This window comes from Passer domesticus, chromosome Z (assembly GCF_036417665.1).
Source record: "Passer domesticus isolate bPasDom1 chromosome Z, bPasDom1.hap1, whole genome shotgun sequence".
Lineage (NCBI taxonomy): Eukaryota > Metazoa > Chordata > Aves > Passeriformes > Passeridae > Passer > Passer domesticus.
In genome coordinates, this window is record NC_087512.1 from 16,532,567 (window position 1) to 16,549,160 (window position 16,594).

At 41.9% G+C, this 16,594-nt stretch overlaps 1 protein-coding gene across 2 annotated transcripts in view; it reads left to right on the forward strand.

Annotated features, from left to right (window-relative positions):
* Positions 1–9,853: 9,853 nt before the first annotated feature.
* Positions 9,854–16,594, forward strand: part of PARP8 (poly(ADP-ribose) polymerase family member 8) — a 111,116-nt gene continuing 104,375 nt past the window's right edge. For both annotated transcript variants that reach the window (XM_064405792.1, XM_064405793.1), the window contains exons 1-2: positions 9,854–10,189; positions 10,902–10,956. In XM_064405792.1, the coding sequence (XP_064261862.1) occupies positions 10,099–10,189; positions 10,902–10,956 (146 nt within the window). In that variant the 5' untranslated portion in view covers positions 9,854–10,098. The remainder of the gene's footprint in view (positions 10,190–10,901; positions 10,957–16,594) is intronic.

The following is a 16,594-nucleotide window of genomic DNA, read 5'->3' on the forward strand; positions in this document are numbered from 1 at the left end:
TAGAAATGTCCATAGTGGTATAAAATAAATTCACAAAGATAAGAAGATCAAGGTAAATCTCCTTATGTAACATTTTATCACTGTTTTACACACCAGACCTCATACAGCATATATAAAAAACTAAAATAAAGACAGTGATGATCATATTAGTAATTAATTCAGGTGGATGCAAATGCAAAAAGAAAATCTGCTGACACATTATCAACTGATTATTTTCACCCTTGAAATATTTTACAAATGTATATGTTTTCAAGATTTGAAAGAAAAAAAATCAAACATAAAATGCTATATAAAAACATAAAACCCCTGAAGTTTGCACCTGGAAATCATTAATAAAGACCTAATATCAATTGTGGCTGCTTTTCTATACTACTCCTACATAGCAAGAATAGTATAATTCAGTTAGTCTGTTTAGACAACTATATATTTTATGTTGTGACTGTTACAAAAAATTAGTCTTATTCTAAGCAAGTTTTAGTATAAACACACTGTAAGCTTTGTAAAACAACATTATCAGTCACAAGACAGCTCATCTACATTTTATAATATATTTAATTAGTGCTTATGGGTTTTAGATGGGACAAAGTTCAACCAAAACAGATGGAGCTACAACAGGATTTGTAAAATGGGTTACTTCACTGCTGGCAGCCTAGATCTCATTTAAGAGAAAGAATCAAAGCAGAACTGAGAAAGAAAAGGGAAGCTGAAAAGGTCACATAGAAGATCTGAAAACACACTTAATCCAGAAACTTTTTTTCATGTTTTCTCTCAATACTTTTGTGGTGTTGAATTAATATGACGCCCCTCTCTCTGAGCTAAGGTAGAAAAACTGTCTGCAAGAGTGTATCTTTACTTTTAGCATATAACCTTGGTCTTACTGCATGTTTTGTGTATCAGGGAAGTAATGGAGAATACAGATATTACATACACAGCTATAAGCTTTGCTTCATTAGTGGTCATGCCATAAAAACAGAATTATTGAATGGTTTGGGTTGGAAGAGACCTTAAAGCTCATCCAGTTTCAACCTGCCAGGTATAGGACATCTTTCACTAGACCAGGTAGCTCAGAGCCCCATCCAGCCTGGCCTTAAATAATTTCAAGGATGGGGCATCCACAGCTTCTCTTGGCAACCTGTGCCAGTGCCTACCCAGCCTCACAGTAAAGAATTTCTTCCTAAATTCTAATATAAACCTACTCTTTTTTTTCCTGTCACTACATGGTCTTGTGATTAGTCTCTCTCCATCTTTCTTGTAGGCTTTCTTCAGATACTGGAAGGACACAATTAAGTCACCTTCTCATATTCAGGCTGAATATTCCCAGTTCTCTCAGCTCTTCCTCACAGGAAAGGAGGTCGATCTCTTCAACCATCTTTGTGTTTCTTCTCTGGACACAGTCCAGAGGTCTATGTCCTTCCTGGGAGCCCAGCCCTGGATGCAGTGCTCCAGGTGGGTCTCAGCAGAGCAGAGCAGAGGAGCAGAATCCCCTCCCTGCCCTGCTGCCCACGGGGCTCTGGATGCAGCCCAGGACACGTTTGGCTCTCTGGGCTGGCAGTGCCATGGCCGGGGCATGTGCAGCCTCTCACCCACAGCACCCCCAAGCCCTTCATATCCCAACTTCCTTTCCAAAGATATTAATGAATCTTTACAATAAACACGGTGAATTGTTTTGGAATTCTTTTCAAGAATATGTTGTATTTATGAGGCCTTGCTTTTATTACTAATTTAAATTAGATAGATAGATAGATAGATAGATAGATAGATAGATAGATAGATAGATGATTACTGTAACAGGCAAAACATCACTAGTTTTACAGAACCTTTTTTAATATGCTTTTTCTTTAAAAAACCAACAAAGTATGGATGTGGCACAAGTAAGACTTGTGTTTAAAACCCAATTAATAATTTAATTTTAATTCATAAATTGTCTTGCTTGCATCAGTGGGACTACTCATACTGAAAGCTTAGATATGCTGTGCAAAAGCAAGGTCTTCATTAATAGTTAACACCCATGGACATTATTTTATTTAATAAGGAGCAAAAATACTGACTTTATTCCTTTAAAAAAAACTGAATTACCTAAATGTTTCTTCTCTTCCGAGTAAAAGACATCTCACTCATTTTCTTCCTGTTATTTCTTAAATTTTTATTAATTTTGGTTTTTACCTCCCCTTCTTCTCTGTCCCCCTGCAACATTGTACACTTCCTTGGGACAGGTCTTTTTGTTTTAAATATTCCACACTTTCTTTTATATTTGTGGCAATCATGAGCATGGCTTGCAAACAAATTGTCTGCATAACTACCAAAAGACATGGTCAATGTGATGAATACTTTATGTGTTTGTTTGTGTTTCTTGACAGCTACAGAAATAAGCAAAACCCCACACAATGCACTCTTTTCCATGATTTTAATGTTAAATACAATGGCTGAGCTATTATTTATAAAGGAGAAAAAGCTACCTTAGCTCCTGCCACATGACACAACTCTTCTACCAGATGAGAAACAGCCATAAAAGATGGCTTGTAAACAGTTAAAAAGATAAAACCCTTAGCTGTTGAGGAACTGGATGCAAGACTGTGGGAAAGTGACCAAAGAATACACCCTTAGTGAGTCTGAAAGTTTGGCTGTTGTATACAAGCTTGGGATGCTTTTGGTAAGAGTTAGATGAGACAGTTGCATACGCTCATTAATTATTGTAAATGTCACTTTCTTTTATGTTTAGTTCCTTAAGATTAAAGAGAGCCTTGGTTTAAGAGGACTGACTGCACATTGCATTAACTCCCGGTTCCAATCTTCTGAAGGGAACAAATGCAGGCACCCAAATCTAATTATGTCTGTGAAGTTAAGCAAGGTTGTGCAGCAGTGGTTGAGCAAACACTATATGACTTTGCTTGGGTACAGGAAAGAGTATAGCTGCTGCAGCACAGAGGCTAATCTTCCCTCTTCTTCAGCCTCTCATTTAGAGTTTGGTCAGGTATCAGTACCCCACAGCCTGCAGTGTAAATGTGACATGGTCTGCTGGTGGAATTAGTCTTCAGTTTCTAAAGGTTAACCTTGCAAGGTGTGAATGCTTCCTATCCTATCAATTCCGTCTAAACAGGAAATACTTGACAATCCCTTTTAATTTGGGGTTACAGATTCTTAGTTAAGATCAGGCACAGGATGGATGCAATGGAGGTTGTTACAGAAGGAAAGCATCAGTGCCTGATAATAGATGGTGACTTGGTGAATGATATTTAGTATAGCAGAAAATGGAATTAATTGATTATTTTTAGCAAGGTAAGTATTTTATGCTTGAGTACTTTCTGGCATGACTATTTGCTAGTAAGAAATTGCAGTCTGGATAAGAGAACAGAGTAGATTGTTTTAAGGTTTTAAACCATGTGTTTGCTCAGAAATTGAGAAATTTACCATGTAGTAAGTTCAGCTCTGCTTAATGACACCAGAAATAGTACAAATTTCAGGAATTGTGTACTCTTGAGCCATTCACTAAAATTCTGGGACAAAGTGTGAACTGGGAGCAGTGTTTACAGGTCTCAGGGTCATAAATTCAGCTATTCTGTGTGCACAGCAAAGCCATCCAGGTTCCCTGTGAAGTGACTGGGAGCAGTAAAGTTCTTGGGAAGGTTATTTAGAAGAGTTGTAAAGAGGCACAGCCTGTGGCCAGGTAAGGAAGGGAGCTGAAATTCTGCCTCTCCCCTGGGCTTAGGTGCTTATCTGCACTCCTGGAGACAGGTGCCTCAGACTGATGGGAAGGCTTTGTTATGCTCAGGCTTTGTTATGCTTTGTTATGTTATGCTTTGTTATGAGGGTGGACCTTCAGCATTGATCACTGCTTGGCCTTAGGCTGTAACTGATAAGAGGCACAGTAAGCTCAACTTAATGACAGTCTATTATACATTCCGGACTCTCAAATTCTAGAGAAATATGCTACCTACCCTGCTGCAGAGTGATTGAGAATTGAGGCCCCATCACTTCCATTAGAGAGCATCGCCCTTGTGCAACGAGGAATGCCCACGACTTGTAGAAATAGCAAGGTTACTGGAAAGAGGCAACTCTGTTTAGGAACTTTAGGGTTTCCCTCTGGACTTGATGGTGACTGACATCACAAAATTGTGCATATAAGGTTTTGAAATATTACTGTTTGCCTTTCTTTTAAAACTCCCATTTCTGCAAAGAAAGTTCCATTTCAGCCCTTCTAACACAAGTTGCTTATGAAGTGATATACCAAGAGTGAGCTGCAAGAAAGGTACTGAATGGATGGGATACACAGAAATTCAGAGCTTGAAAAGAGGGAAAAATGAGATGCACTAGGAAAAAAAATGTCCTAATTGTGTAGGAGTTAGTGAGGAAAAGAAAAATAAATAGGGGAAGTGAGGCAAACAAGCACAGACTGAAAGCTGAGCTGATACTAGTGAAGGAGGAAAAAGAAGAACAAGTTAAAACCATCATTATAAAGTATAATACTAAGAGTTACAATGAAATGTCATGTCATTTAGGACTCTAATTACATGCTTTACTAAACATTGCTAGGAACATTTATCATGCCAGCAGCCATAGGTTTAGCTTCTGTGGGCCTCAGTGCCATCTGGAAGGATGTGCACTCACTTGAATGGAAAGTTTAGAGATCATTGTCATAGCAATTCATAGCAATCCACACTACATCTGTGTGTAGCACCTGTACATGTTTATGGGTTTTTTTGAGGTGACTGTTGCTGCTTTTTAATACATACACTTTTTAAAATGAAAAAGAAATACAGTTGTTTTGGAAATTTCAACAATTAATTGAAAAAAAAATAAGGCTTAGTCCTCTATCACTTCAATGCTTTTTCCCCTCAAAAAGTCACGTGAGAGTTTTTACGCTCCCTAAGCTATAAGACAGCTTAAAATAATTCCTAAAAACTTACTGAGGGTTGGACAGCTGATATATATATAAACTATTGTTTCATATTGTAATTGAAGACATTAATTTTTAAAATCAAAAATATTTGAAGTTGTTATTAAGAATTAAACCAATATTTCAGGTCATGTTATTAATTACATTTTAACTTTTTTTTTAAGGAAGTGACTTTTTTCAATGGATCAGTACTAGCTCACTCCAAAAATCAGTAAAGATGCTTTACTTACAGTGAAATTCAGTCTGAAATTGTGTTAAGTAAACCATATTAGTGTGTTTTAATCACAGATTTGTAGTGATGACCCAAAGAAGTCAATATATTTATAGCTTCACCAGGAAAACATCACTTAGGATTGTATATACATGGAGTGCCACTGACTACTTGGATGGACAGCAGTAATGGTATTAAGCACAGCTGACTTTGTATCTCTCTTAAAACTCATACAGGCTTAAAGAAAATTACATAAATTCTGCATATTATTACATCATTACATCTATTACATCAGAATATTAGAATGTAGTTGCTAATAATATATGGCTAGTGAAAATTATACCCAAGATATTTTTATGCCATATGTCACTTCTCTGTTAGCAGGGAAGTATTGCTCTTACATCTCTCGCACCTCAGTGCTGTGTTTTCAGGCTAATCACAGCCTCAGAGCAGGTGTCAGGCTGCAAGGGCCCATAGCAACTGTCTGGTCCTCCCTGACCAAACAGGGCTGTCCTAGACCACATGGTACTGGATTGCACCCAGATGGTTTTTGAATATCTCCAGTGTGAGAGACTCCACAACCTCTCTGGGCAATTGGAAAGCATTTCTTCCTCATGTTCAGGTGGAACTTCCTGTGCATCAGCTTCTGCCCATTGCCTCTTGTCCTATTGCTCGGCATGGCCAAGCAGAGCCCGGTCCCTGCTCTGACCCCTGCCTGCAGGCACTGACATTGATGAGGTCCCTCTCAGTTGTCTCCTCTTGAGGCTGAACAGGCCCAGCTCCCTCAGCCTCTCCTCAAAATTTATCCCTTGGTAACTTTGTAGCCCTGAGCTGGATGTGCTGCAGGGGCTCCATGTCCTTCTTCTCCTGAGGAGCCATGAACTGGGCACAGCTGTCCAGATGTGCCTCACCAGGGCTGAGCAAAGGGCACAGGATCACCTCCCTGACCTGCTGGCAGTGCTCTTCCTAATGCCCCCCAGGATACCACTGACCTTCTTGGCCACAAGGGCACTCTGCTGGCTCATGGACGGCTTGCTTTAGAAATTATTGTGTCATTTTAAAGAAGCTTGCTGGAAGGGTAGTATTGTGTTTTATGCCTTAAGAGTGGAATGGTTTTATCATTTAAATGTTCTACCTCTGGAAGTCACTGTCTTCAGATACCTCTGAGTTTCCTTCTACTGGTGACTGGCAGATATTCCTGGACCTTGGAGAAAAATTAATTTGGTTTGGCTTGTAATAGAGCTTTATTTGGAGCATATGAAAGTGGATAAAGATTTTTGTTGCTTTTTTGGAGTGTTGATGGCCATTTTGTGGTTTTGGATTATTTTTCTAACCTCTGCCCTTTTGAATGCTCTCCTGCACTAGAGATATTAGACAGATGCCAAATACCATTGCCCTAACTTGTATATATGCCCTACAATGGCAAACTTTCAAGTTTGGGGTTTTTATAGTTTTTCTTAAGACTTTTAGTGTGTGTTTGTATGTCACACGAACACATTTAGAAAAATATATAAAGAGAGTTGGGGAGAGAACAGGGTGTCCTGATGCTGAGTGAAATATTTCTAACAGCTTTACTAATAGGTGGGAAAGGAAGTTATTTCTGGCATAAAATGAAAGAAATCTGCTTAGTCTAAAAAAGGCAAAATGCATTTATGAGCAGAATTTGTCTGACCTATGTATTTTCTCTCAGTCACTGTTCACACATTACTGAAACACATTCACTGTGTTGTTTCTATTTTCCCGTTTTACATTTTGGGCCAGTCTTCTCACATAAGTTTTCTAATAATGTACCTCCATTAATTTAATTTTTTTTTCACTTAATTTACACCTCCGTAAATATTTTCAGGTTTCCGGGAGTACTAACATAAAAGTTTTTTTCTTTTTTACTTAATCAGTTCAGTACAATACAACTGAGCTGAGCTGAACTTGGGACAAAACTAGAAATTACATGAACCAGTTTTTAAAACTGAAAAAGACATATCCTGAATTCCATGACCATTACTTTCAAGGCTAACTGTCCTACTGCTCATGAAATTGCTCGTAAAGCTCTCCAGGAAGTTTCTTCACAGCTGCATGTCTCTGCTCCAGCCAAAACCAGCACAGGGGGTACATCCCCTGTAGAGGGATTAAAGCATGCATACAGGTACCTTTGCAATAACACTTAAGGCACCTGGATGCCAACATCTTGTCTTTACAAATTTAGGGATAAATTCTAAGGATTCACCTTGACTTTCCAACACCTGATTTTCAGTATTTAATAAATGGAATGACCTCAAGCTATGATTGAGCTTTTCCTCACTGAAATCAGCAATTGCTGACATAACTGTACTGAGGTCATCAGGTAAATCAACGGCCAAATTGACTTAAGAAAACAGGAATTTAAGAACCACTAACAAAAACAACAAAATACAATAAATAACCATACTTGCAGACTTCTTGTTTAATTCAGTGGATGCTGTGAAGCCAAACATACTAACTTTCTTAAACATGGTGTTTTTAGTTCATGGATGACTTTTCAATACACTGTTACCAAGCCTGTGAAAATAGTCTGAGGCTCAAAAAAGGCAGTCAAGAATTGTGCTAATTGACATGACACTGAGAAGAACCCTGTGGTTAGAATAAACTGTAAGCAGAATTGTCAGCATAAATATGCTGCAACTGGCCAATAACCTCTCCCTTTCCTGATCCACCTGGGAGGGATAACAGAGACCTTTCACTACAAGGTTCAGGACCAAAACCCCACCAGAATAAATCAAGTTCTGATTAAGTCTTTAAACTATGATGAAGGGGAAGGCAGCAAACATGGCTGCTGATGTTTTAGATGGAAGAGCTAGAAACACACCTCAAGAAGCAGCATTTCTTAACCGATGTTGCATCACAGGACAGAATGACAGTGTCTTACCATATTATACTGTATTTTGGACTATAGTGACAATTTCTGTATGCCTTGGAAAAGTCTTGCTGACTAAAATCATAGAACCATAGAATGGTTTGGCTTAAAAGGGACCTTGAAAATCATCTAGTTCCAAACCTCCTGCTATGGGTTCCAGAACAACTTCCTCATATAAATCTCCTGCTGAAAAGCATTAGCCTGCTGCTCCCTGTTACCAAAGCAGAAGGAAAAAAGAATAAGCTTGTATGGTAAAAAAATATATTCCTAACTGTATGTAAGTTTTATGTAAGGACAGACTTCCATGAAAAGCAATCTTGCACAGTTTCCACACTGAAAACTTATCTAGAAGTCTCCCTTCAAGACAAATGATTTTATTAAGAGGCAGAAAGTCCTATCACATGATGGATTTAAGTTCCCTTCTACTCCTTCCTATAGATAGAAAAAATATGGGGTTAATTTTTCATCAAATACTGCTTGTCTTCTGTGTTTGAAAGATTAATACAGACTTCCTAAATGAAAAAGAAAAGCCACCCACTATGAATGAATAATCCACAGGAGCTGTTTAGAGCAGGGTGAATACATAAAACCTGAATTTTGTGAATATTCTTTCAATACTATATCAAATCTGTTTCTACTACTTTCAGACCTGGTTTTATTAATTATATACATTGCACTGGAGTGGAAGAATACAGTTTCTGCGGACTTGATGATTCCTTCCAAGTTATATTATGGTCATTACTAGTTCTGGACTAGAGCCCCAAGCCTGTAACTTGGATGAGCGTCCACTGCTCGGGACTGGACTGCCCGAGCCCTCTCCCGAAGCCCTTAGGTCTGCGAGACAGTGTTGATGGAAAATGAAGGGAGAGCAGCGCAATTAACACCGCGGTGGTCACAGACATCCTCCCTTTACTGTTTCCATGGGCACGCAGACCCAACGACGGGTCGGAGGGGCAGGCGGGCAGGGGACGGCACTCGGCCGAGCTGTCCTGTCGAACGGCACAGCCCTGCCCGCGGCGCCGGCCGCCAGCGCAGCCGCCGCGGAACAGGCGCGGGGGCCGGCGGTGGGAGCGCCGCAGCCCCGGCAGCGCAGCCCCGCCGCCCCCGGGAAGGGCGGCACGGGTCGGCATTCCCGCCGGGAGCACGGAGGGGAGCGGGCCCTGCCGGCCGCAGCCGCCCTTCTCCCCCGCGCCGCCGGCCTTGCGCAACACGGCGCTGCTCGCTTCCTCCCCGGTGCGGCCGGGGAGCCGCCCCGCCGGCCGCACACCTCCTCTTGGCATTTCCCCGTTGCTCGGGAGGCGGCGGCAGCCTGCGCCCGGGGCCCGGGCGGGCGGAGGCGAGCGCCGGCGGCAGGGCCGGGACCATCGCGCCCGCCGCCGCCTGCCGGGGCGCCCGCCCGGCTCTGTGCATCCGCCTCTTCCTCCCCCCGCGCCGCCTCCGCCGGGGGAGCCGGCGGGGGCCGTACGTGCCGGGCCGGGAGCGAGGGGAGGGTCTGCGGCTCGGCGTCGCTGCAGCAAGCGCCGGCCCCGCCGCGCCGCCAGGGACCGAGTGCGGGTGCCGCCGCCGGCTCTCCGCGCCCTGCTGCTGCTGCGCGACGATCGCCGCTGCTGGCGGGAGGGGCAGGGATGTGAGCGGCAGCGGCCGGGTCGGCTTGGCCCCCCCGCCCTTTTTTTTTTTTTTTTTCCCCTCCTTTTTTTTTTTTTTTTCTTTCCCTCTCGCCTCAAAAAAAAAAAAAAAAAAAAAAAAAAAAAAGACCAAACCAGCCAGCCAACCCAAAAAAACCCAGAGGGCGTGGGGGGGGGTGGGGGGATCCCGTGTCACCGCCGCCACCCTCCGCTGGATCCATTGTGAGGAAATTGCCATTCGCCGGCAGCGGCGGCACATCTGGGCGGGCGCATCTGGGCAAACAACATCGGCTCCCGCCGCCTGCCTCCAACGTCCTCCAACCGGCCGAACGGATCTCACCGGGCCGCCGGGGAGGCTCCTGCTCGTCAGCCCCGGGCTCCTTCTTTCGGGCTGAATCTTAAAAAAAACCCTAGCAGCGCGGGGGGTGGGGTGGGGTGGAAATAAAGGCTGCTATTTTTTTCCCCTGGGATTTATTTCATGGGGATGTGTTCAAGACAAGAGAGGATTCAGAAGGATATTGACGTTGTGATCCAAAAGTGCAAGGCGGAAAAGGACTGCCTGTTTGCAGGTGAGTTTGTCCCCGGGCGCCAGGTTGGCGGCGGAGGCTCCTGTCGCCGTCGCCGCCGCCGCGCCCGACCCGGACCGCGCTCCCGCCGTGCCCGTGCCCTTCGCCGCCGTTCCCGGCCGCGGGGCCGCTCTCAGATCCCGTCTTCCTCCTCTCCTTCCGAGGGCATATGAGGGCAGAGGAGACCGGGCGCCGGCCGGGAAAGGGGCGGGCGGGGTGGGGGGACGGCATCCCGAGCCGGGGAGCGTAGCGGTGGCCGCACGCAGCACCGGGAGCGCCGGGGGCGAGCCCGAGCCCGAGCCCGAGCCCGAGCCCGGCGCTGCCCGCGGGGCTTTCGCTACGCGGCTGCTCCCGGGCGGCCCTCGGCGCCTGCCCTGATGGCCGGCCCCAGGCCGGTGGCACGCCCAGCCGCACACGGGCCCTGTCCGTGCCAGCACGCCCGGGCCGTGCCGGTGCGGGGCCGCTGGCCAGGAGCCGTCGCAGGAGCCCGGCTGTCGGCTGCCTGTTGCCGTGTGTGACAATGGAATTCCCTGGCGTTGCCATAGCACCGGGCACTTGTTGCGAGGGGCTGGGGGGAGATGCTGCATTTCCTCTGGCTCACCCCGACTCCCTGTCCGCCGCCCCCGTGTCGGGAGCTGAATGCTGCTCCCTAAAACCTCGGCTACTTCAGCCAAAATCAAGACAAGTTGTAATAAAGCAGCTCTTTGTCTTTCAGATTTCAGGTACTCAGACTCCACCTTTACCTTCACCTATATTGGAGGCTCCAAAAGGTACTTTCTTTACAGTAATGACTCCATTTCCTGGTGGCAGTAAAATGCAGTGGTTCAATAACGTGGCAGGTTTTTTTGTTTCCTTGTGTTTTGTAAGGATGATTAAACCATCAGCCTTCGTGCAAACGTAAACTGAGGAAGAGGTGTGGAGGGAGGTGATGAGAAAGGTGATCCTAGTCGTCAGAGGCTCCTTCCTTGGAGTCCTGCTCTGTAAAGCTTTTTTGTCTTTGCTTTTTTTCTCAATTTATGTAGAGACATAGAATGCCTGCCATATGTAAACCTAACAGAAACATTGCAAAGGCATCAGTGTATGGTGTAAAGTTAATTCATGTTAAAAAACTGGGAAAAGTTAAGATTGTAATAAGAAATAGGCCAAATTCCACATCAGCAGCTTACTTCAATGCATGAGAGCCATATTTGGTCCCATGGCAGATACAAGGCTGTTTGCAGTTGACCAAATTAAATTCCTGAATCATTAAATGAAATGTCAGTGTAACCTAGAAGGCTAAAAAAATGTGGTGTTGAATGTTTAAATACTATTTTTAAGTGGATCCAAGCTTGTGTTTATGAATTGGATTGTACCTGTACACATTTTCAAAATATATTTCAGCACTGATTTGTTGTGCTTGTCAATTTTTAAAAAGAAATATATGTAGAAGCTTGAACACATTCTTTTGCTTTCCTTGATTGTTAGTTACAAGGTGCTAAAGTAAAAGTAAATGGTAAGTTGGTCTCTTTTAGCTAGATTTTAAAAATTTGATGTAGCAAGAAGTTTTACATTTATTTTTTGGTCCATTTTTAAAAGTAATTCAGTTTCTCTGGTATCTTTGTCAGTTATTTTTCTTTTGCAGGGTACATCACATTTAAGTACTGCATTCTTTCATATTCTTTGCAAGTGAACCTGTCAGTGGAGGCAGCACTCCCACAGCCATCGATGCTCCCTCTGTGCATACTTTGGGATCTGGCTGTAGGACCAGACTCCCAGATGGTCCCCAGGCTCCCAGGGTTGCTCAGAAAAATGTTTTCCCACCTCACTATCCTACCACTTCCTACTAAAGGAAAGGACAACTTCTGTCATTTTCAATGAAGTAGAATATTTCACCCAGTATCTGAGAACCAATATATTTTTGGGTTGCTCATAGTGTACTTTTGCCTTCAGTATTTTAATATATGCTTTGTTTTGGTATGGTTTTAACACATTTTCAAAAGGATTGATACTGAAACACAGGCCTCACGTGACATAAGCACCTTAGCATAGGTATGAATTCACACAACCTTAAAGGTGTGACTGCCGCGTTTAACTGTGATCCCTTTTTCAAGCAGGGCCTAGCCCTGGTGGGCTAAGGTGATACAGAGGGAGAGGCATGTTAATTGTCATGAAAGGCAAGAAGAATGCAAAGTCATAAGTTTTACTTTGATAGAAAAGAGAAGAATGTAATCAATAAACCACAGTTATATCAAAGCATAGTGTCAGCTGGATAAATGTGATGAATATGATAGGAATGATCTGCCATGTTTGTAATCCTAAAATAATGAAACCACAAGTTACATAAAATCCTAGCCCTTAAAACTGTACCTTTCAGATAAGGAAACAAAAATGGGCAGATGCCAGAATTGTAAATGTATAAAAGCCTGTGTAAAATGAACCACAGTCAGCCGTGTATATGGAGGTGCTACCCCCTGCATGTTCTCTTGGCATCAGTGAAGGTGCTTTTCTTTACAGTACCTGCTGTGGAGTAGATTCCTTCAAATCAATACAGTAAAAACTATTTAACAGAGACACCATTTATTATTTAACTAAAATGATTGAATTTGAAAGTTACTTTGAACTGTTCTCTGAACCAAATATCATAGCAAGAAAACAGGAAGTTAAACCTGTTTATTGTTTCCATTTTCTGAGCTGGATAAAGTGAAAAGCCCAAGGGCACAACTGATGGCAAACAAACTGGTTTATCAATGTTGAAACAAAGTGTTGGCACTTGCTTACTGAGAAACAGAAGAGGGCCTTACACTCCCCAGCCTTGAATTTTAACAGGGGTCAGCATTTGCTTAGGAAACTGATGTCTGAAAAACAGTCTCAGAACCTTGATGATTCAAAGAGAATTGAGAAACAATCGTAATGCTTACAGAAATTGGTGCAAGTGGGTTGTTTCTTAGAGCACACTCAAATTCCACTTTCCTTTTCACATTTCAAGCACATTAAAAGCCCTCCTTTTAGAGGAGGGTTTAGTGTTCTCTGTGTTCCCTCCTTGTTTGTATTGTGATTCAGGAAGTTGTCCTGCAGTATTCCTCGTGTACAGTGGTGTACTGAGTGGCAGGCTTACAGCAGTAAGCTCTCGTACATATAAAGTGTGTAAAATGAAAGCTATTCAGAACAAAACTTCAGCTTCTTGAATCAAAGGTGAGTGAGTGGTTTCTGTTTAGAGGAGGTTCTTATGGAGCAGCAGCTCCATGCAACGTGTGCTGCATTTGGGCAAGTCTCCAGTACAGGGTCAACAACAGTGACTTACACATGGTAACAGTTTAGGAGAGCACAAGGTCATCCTAGGACCTTCTTTTTTGCCTTTGGGTATGAGTTTTTTCTTGCTGACACTGCTGCAGCTGTGCTCTTCCTGAGTGGTGGCACCATTTTCTGCTTATTGCACTCAGGAGCTGTCCCAAAATGATATAGCCTCTTTTAGATCATGGTCATCAGCCAGTAGGCCCTGTTCAGTTACTTCAGATACTCAGCCCAATGGCTTTTGTTTTTCCAGTCCACAGGAGCACAAGCATTAGAGTAATGGGCAGAGGAGTGAATGTTCACTGAATGGATGTTCTAAGCAAGAAAAGATCTGAATGAATAAGAGGAGAAGTAAGAAAGATTAAAGTACTTTAGTACTCATTATTAGCCATGCCTGTAACTAAGAATCTTTCATGCTTTGTTTCCTTTAAATATTTTTTTTAGGTCAGTGTGTAATACGGCCTTGGTTTAGCCATAGTGGTTACATGGAAGAGCAGAAGTCCTTGAAAAAAGGAAATTTGTTTGAGAGGCAGGATTATTGGCAAATGATGATATTAGCAAGTTAAATATCTCTATGGGTTTTCCACAGCATACTGTAGTTGCCTTTAGTGCCCATTATGTTTGTTTGTCAGTGATCTTAATTTATAAACCCAGAGCTAGATTAACAGTACATCAGGGTAAGTCCATGGAAGTCAGTGTACCAGTATTATTTCAGTTATTATGAGGTCCTAAGGTTTAGCTGTGCTTGTTTCCTTCAAACTGCTAAGTTTATCTGTGTGAGATTTTTTTTCTAGGGACTGGCTTCTCAGGCTTTATCTGATTTTTCCCTTGTTGCTTGGATTGATTGAATAGACTCTTCCTGCACTTTTGAAATATTCAGGTGGTACATAAGCATGCTGCAGATCCATCCAAATAGATAAGTCTGATACTGAGGACATTTATTATTGCTTATGTGGACTTAACTTGTAATCCCATAGTAAATTAGTACTAGTTCAGACAATCCTTTTAGAGTGTATTCCTTAATGCACTGTGTTCGCGCTTCCAAATTATTAGATCTGTTTGTCACTGCAGAGATGTGACCTGTTTTGGGAAGGTTTTAATTAGCAATTTATTAGTAAAAAGCATGTCTTAATGTGGGTACTAAGTACAGGGCAGATTGTTTATCAATTTGATATGTTTTTATTTCATTGTCAGAAAGCAGTAAGTAGGTTGATTTCTTATAAAAAGAGGTGTTCAGCCAGGTGCTGTGACTGTGCAATATTTACTCTCCTTTAACTATATCTAGAAGAAAATTTAAATTTATTTTTTTTTCTGCAGGATCTAAAACAGATATTAAATTGTGAATATGTGGAGTTCTCCATTTTAAAAGAGTCTCTAGTTTCTTTTTTCTGTCCCTGTATTAAGCACTGTTCCTCCAGAAACCAAGCAGACTGAACAGATCTGCTGATCTGTCATCTTTCAGATAAAAATGCATGCTGCCCTGAAGTTGTTTTCAGTGTATATGTCGTTTGATATGCTTTACATAGAAGCAGTGCTTGGTTGTCCTCAAAAAAGATATTTTCTCTTTAGTATTTTTTCCACCCTGCTCTTTTTTTTTTTTCCCTGAGGCTAAACAAGGACATCATATCAGTCCTGAAATACTTCTTCATTCGAATACGTTCTTAACTCTCATTGGCAGTGAAGGACAATGACGATAAGGTTGTGCATGAGAACTAATAATGAGATCTAATACTGCAGCATATTGCAACCAGGTAACACCTGAACATACAGATTAATTTTGCCAGCAAAGTTCTCATCTCCTATTCATGCAGTGATTTACGTTCTTCCTTCTGTACTTCAGCACAGTGATTGTAACAGTGGCAGTTCTGAGAAAGCGAGGAAATTTTGGTCTGGAGTATTTGTTTATTTTTGCTTTAAAAATGACAGTTTGTTATCTTACGTGGTTTTCGTTTTGAATATTTGGCTTTTTGTGTTTTATTCAGGAGGTTATTGTAGTATCAGACACTCTCATGTAAAATGATGAGTTACTTTCCATTTCACTGTAGTAGTGAAGCATTTCAAAGATAGGGAGCTGTGCCACTGAAAGAGTGACTAAATTGCTTGTAACTTTATAGCTAGAGATGAAACCATTATCTGCAGTTCTAGCATATTATGTCTACAAGGTGTTTAAACCACCTGACAATAAGTAGGTGCAGATAACTTTTTTCTCCCCTTTTATGGTACGCTCTATTGATGCTTCTGTGGATTTATAAAACTGCCTACATGAGAGATTCCATTTGGTGAGGAATTTCAAAATTCCCGTGTAATTCTGATAGCGCTGAAGTCTTTGGTACACAAAGTAAAGAAAAACGTGTTTAGGATAAATTATACATATCTTAATATTGATGCTCAATTTATGTAAAATACAGGAAAAAAGAGAAAACTGAAAAACTTTAGTTTTTAAACTAAAACACATAATTTTTCCATCAGAAAATACCAAAATGAAGCACATTTGTTTGGATGGTTTTCTTTATTTCCAAAATCATGTAGTTTAAGACCAGCATCTTTTGGTTTGGACTCAGCTCCCCTGTCAGGTTTGTTACATGGCAGTGTGCTTACTGGCTGTGCAAGGATTGGAAGGGGAAAATTGGACTGATCCTTTTGGTAACAGTGGTAGCTTACATAAGATGAAAGTATAGCTTATGAACGTGACAGCTTGATTTTAATGGAATCCATTGCCCTGGCTGGTTTTAGTTTAGACTAAACAGTTTTATGCAGAGCCTAGGAAGGACTGGTGCAAGCACAGTTCATCTCCTGATGCTGATGACTGTGTGTAACTTTGCTTTCAGGTTATTAAGTAGGTAATTACATTCCTGAAATCTACTCCTACAGTACAAAGGATGAAAACTAGATACACAGCTCTTACCTAGCCATCTGTTAATGCAGTTTCAAAATACCTGGAAATTTCTGCTTCTTTCAGTTTTAAATTTCCTATCAAATATGGCTTAACATTTTTTGCTGTTACTACACCATTTCCTACACTGTTTCCATGAGAGAAAAGTCTGTGGTATGAGATGGGAATGTAGTTTAGCTGTAACATGTCAAGAATTGTGATTTTCATTTTTTCACTAAAGATTCTGTAGATAAGGTAATGTTAAA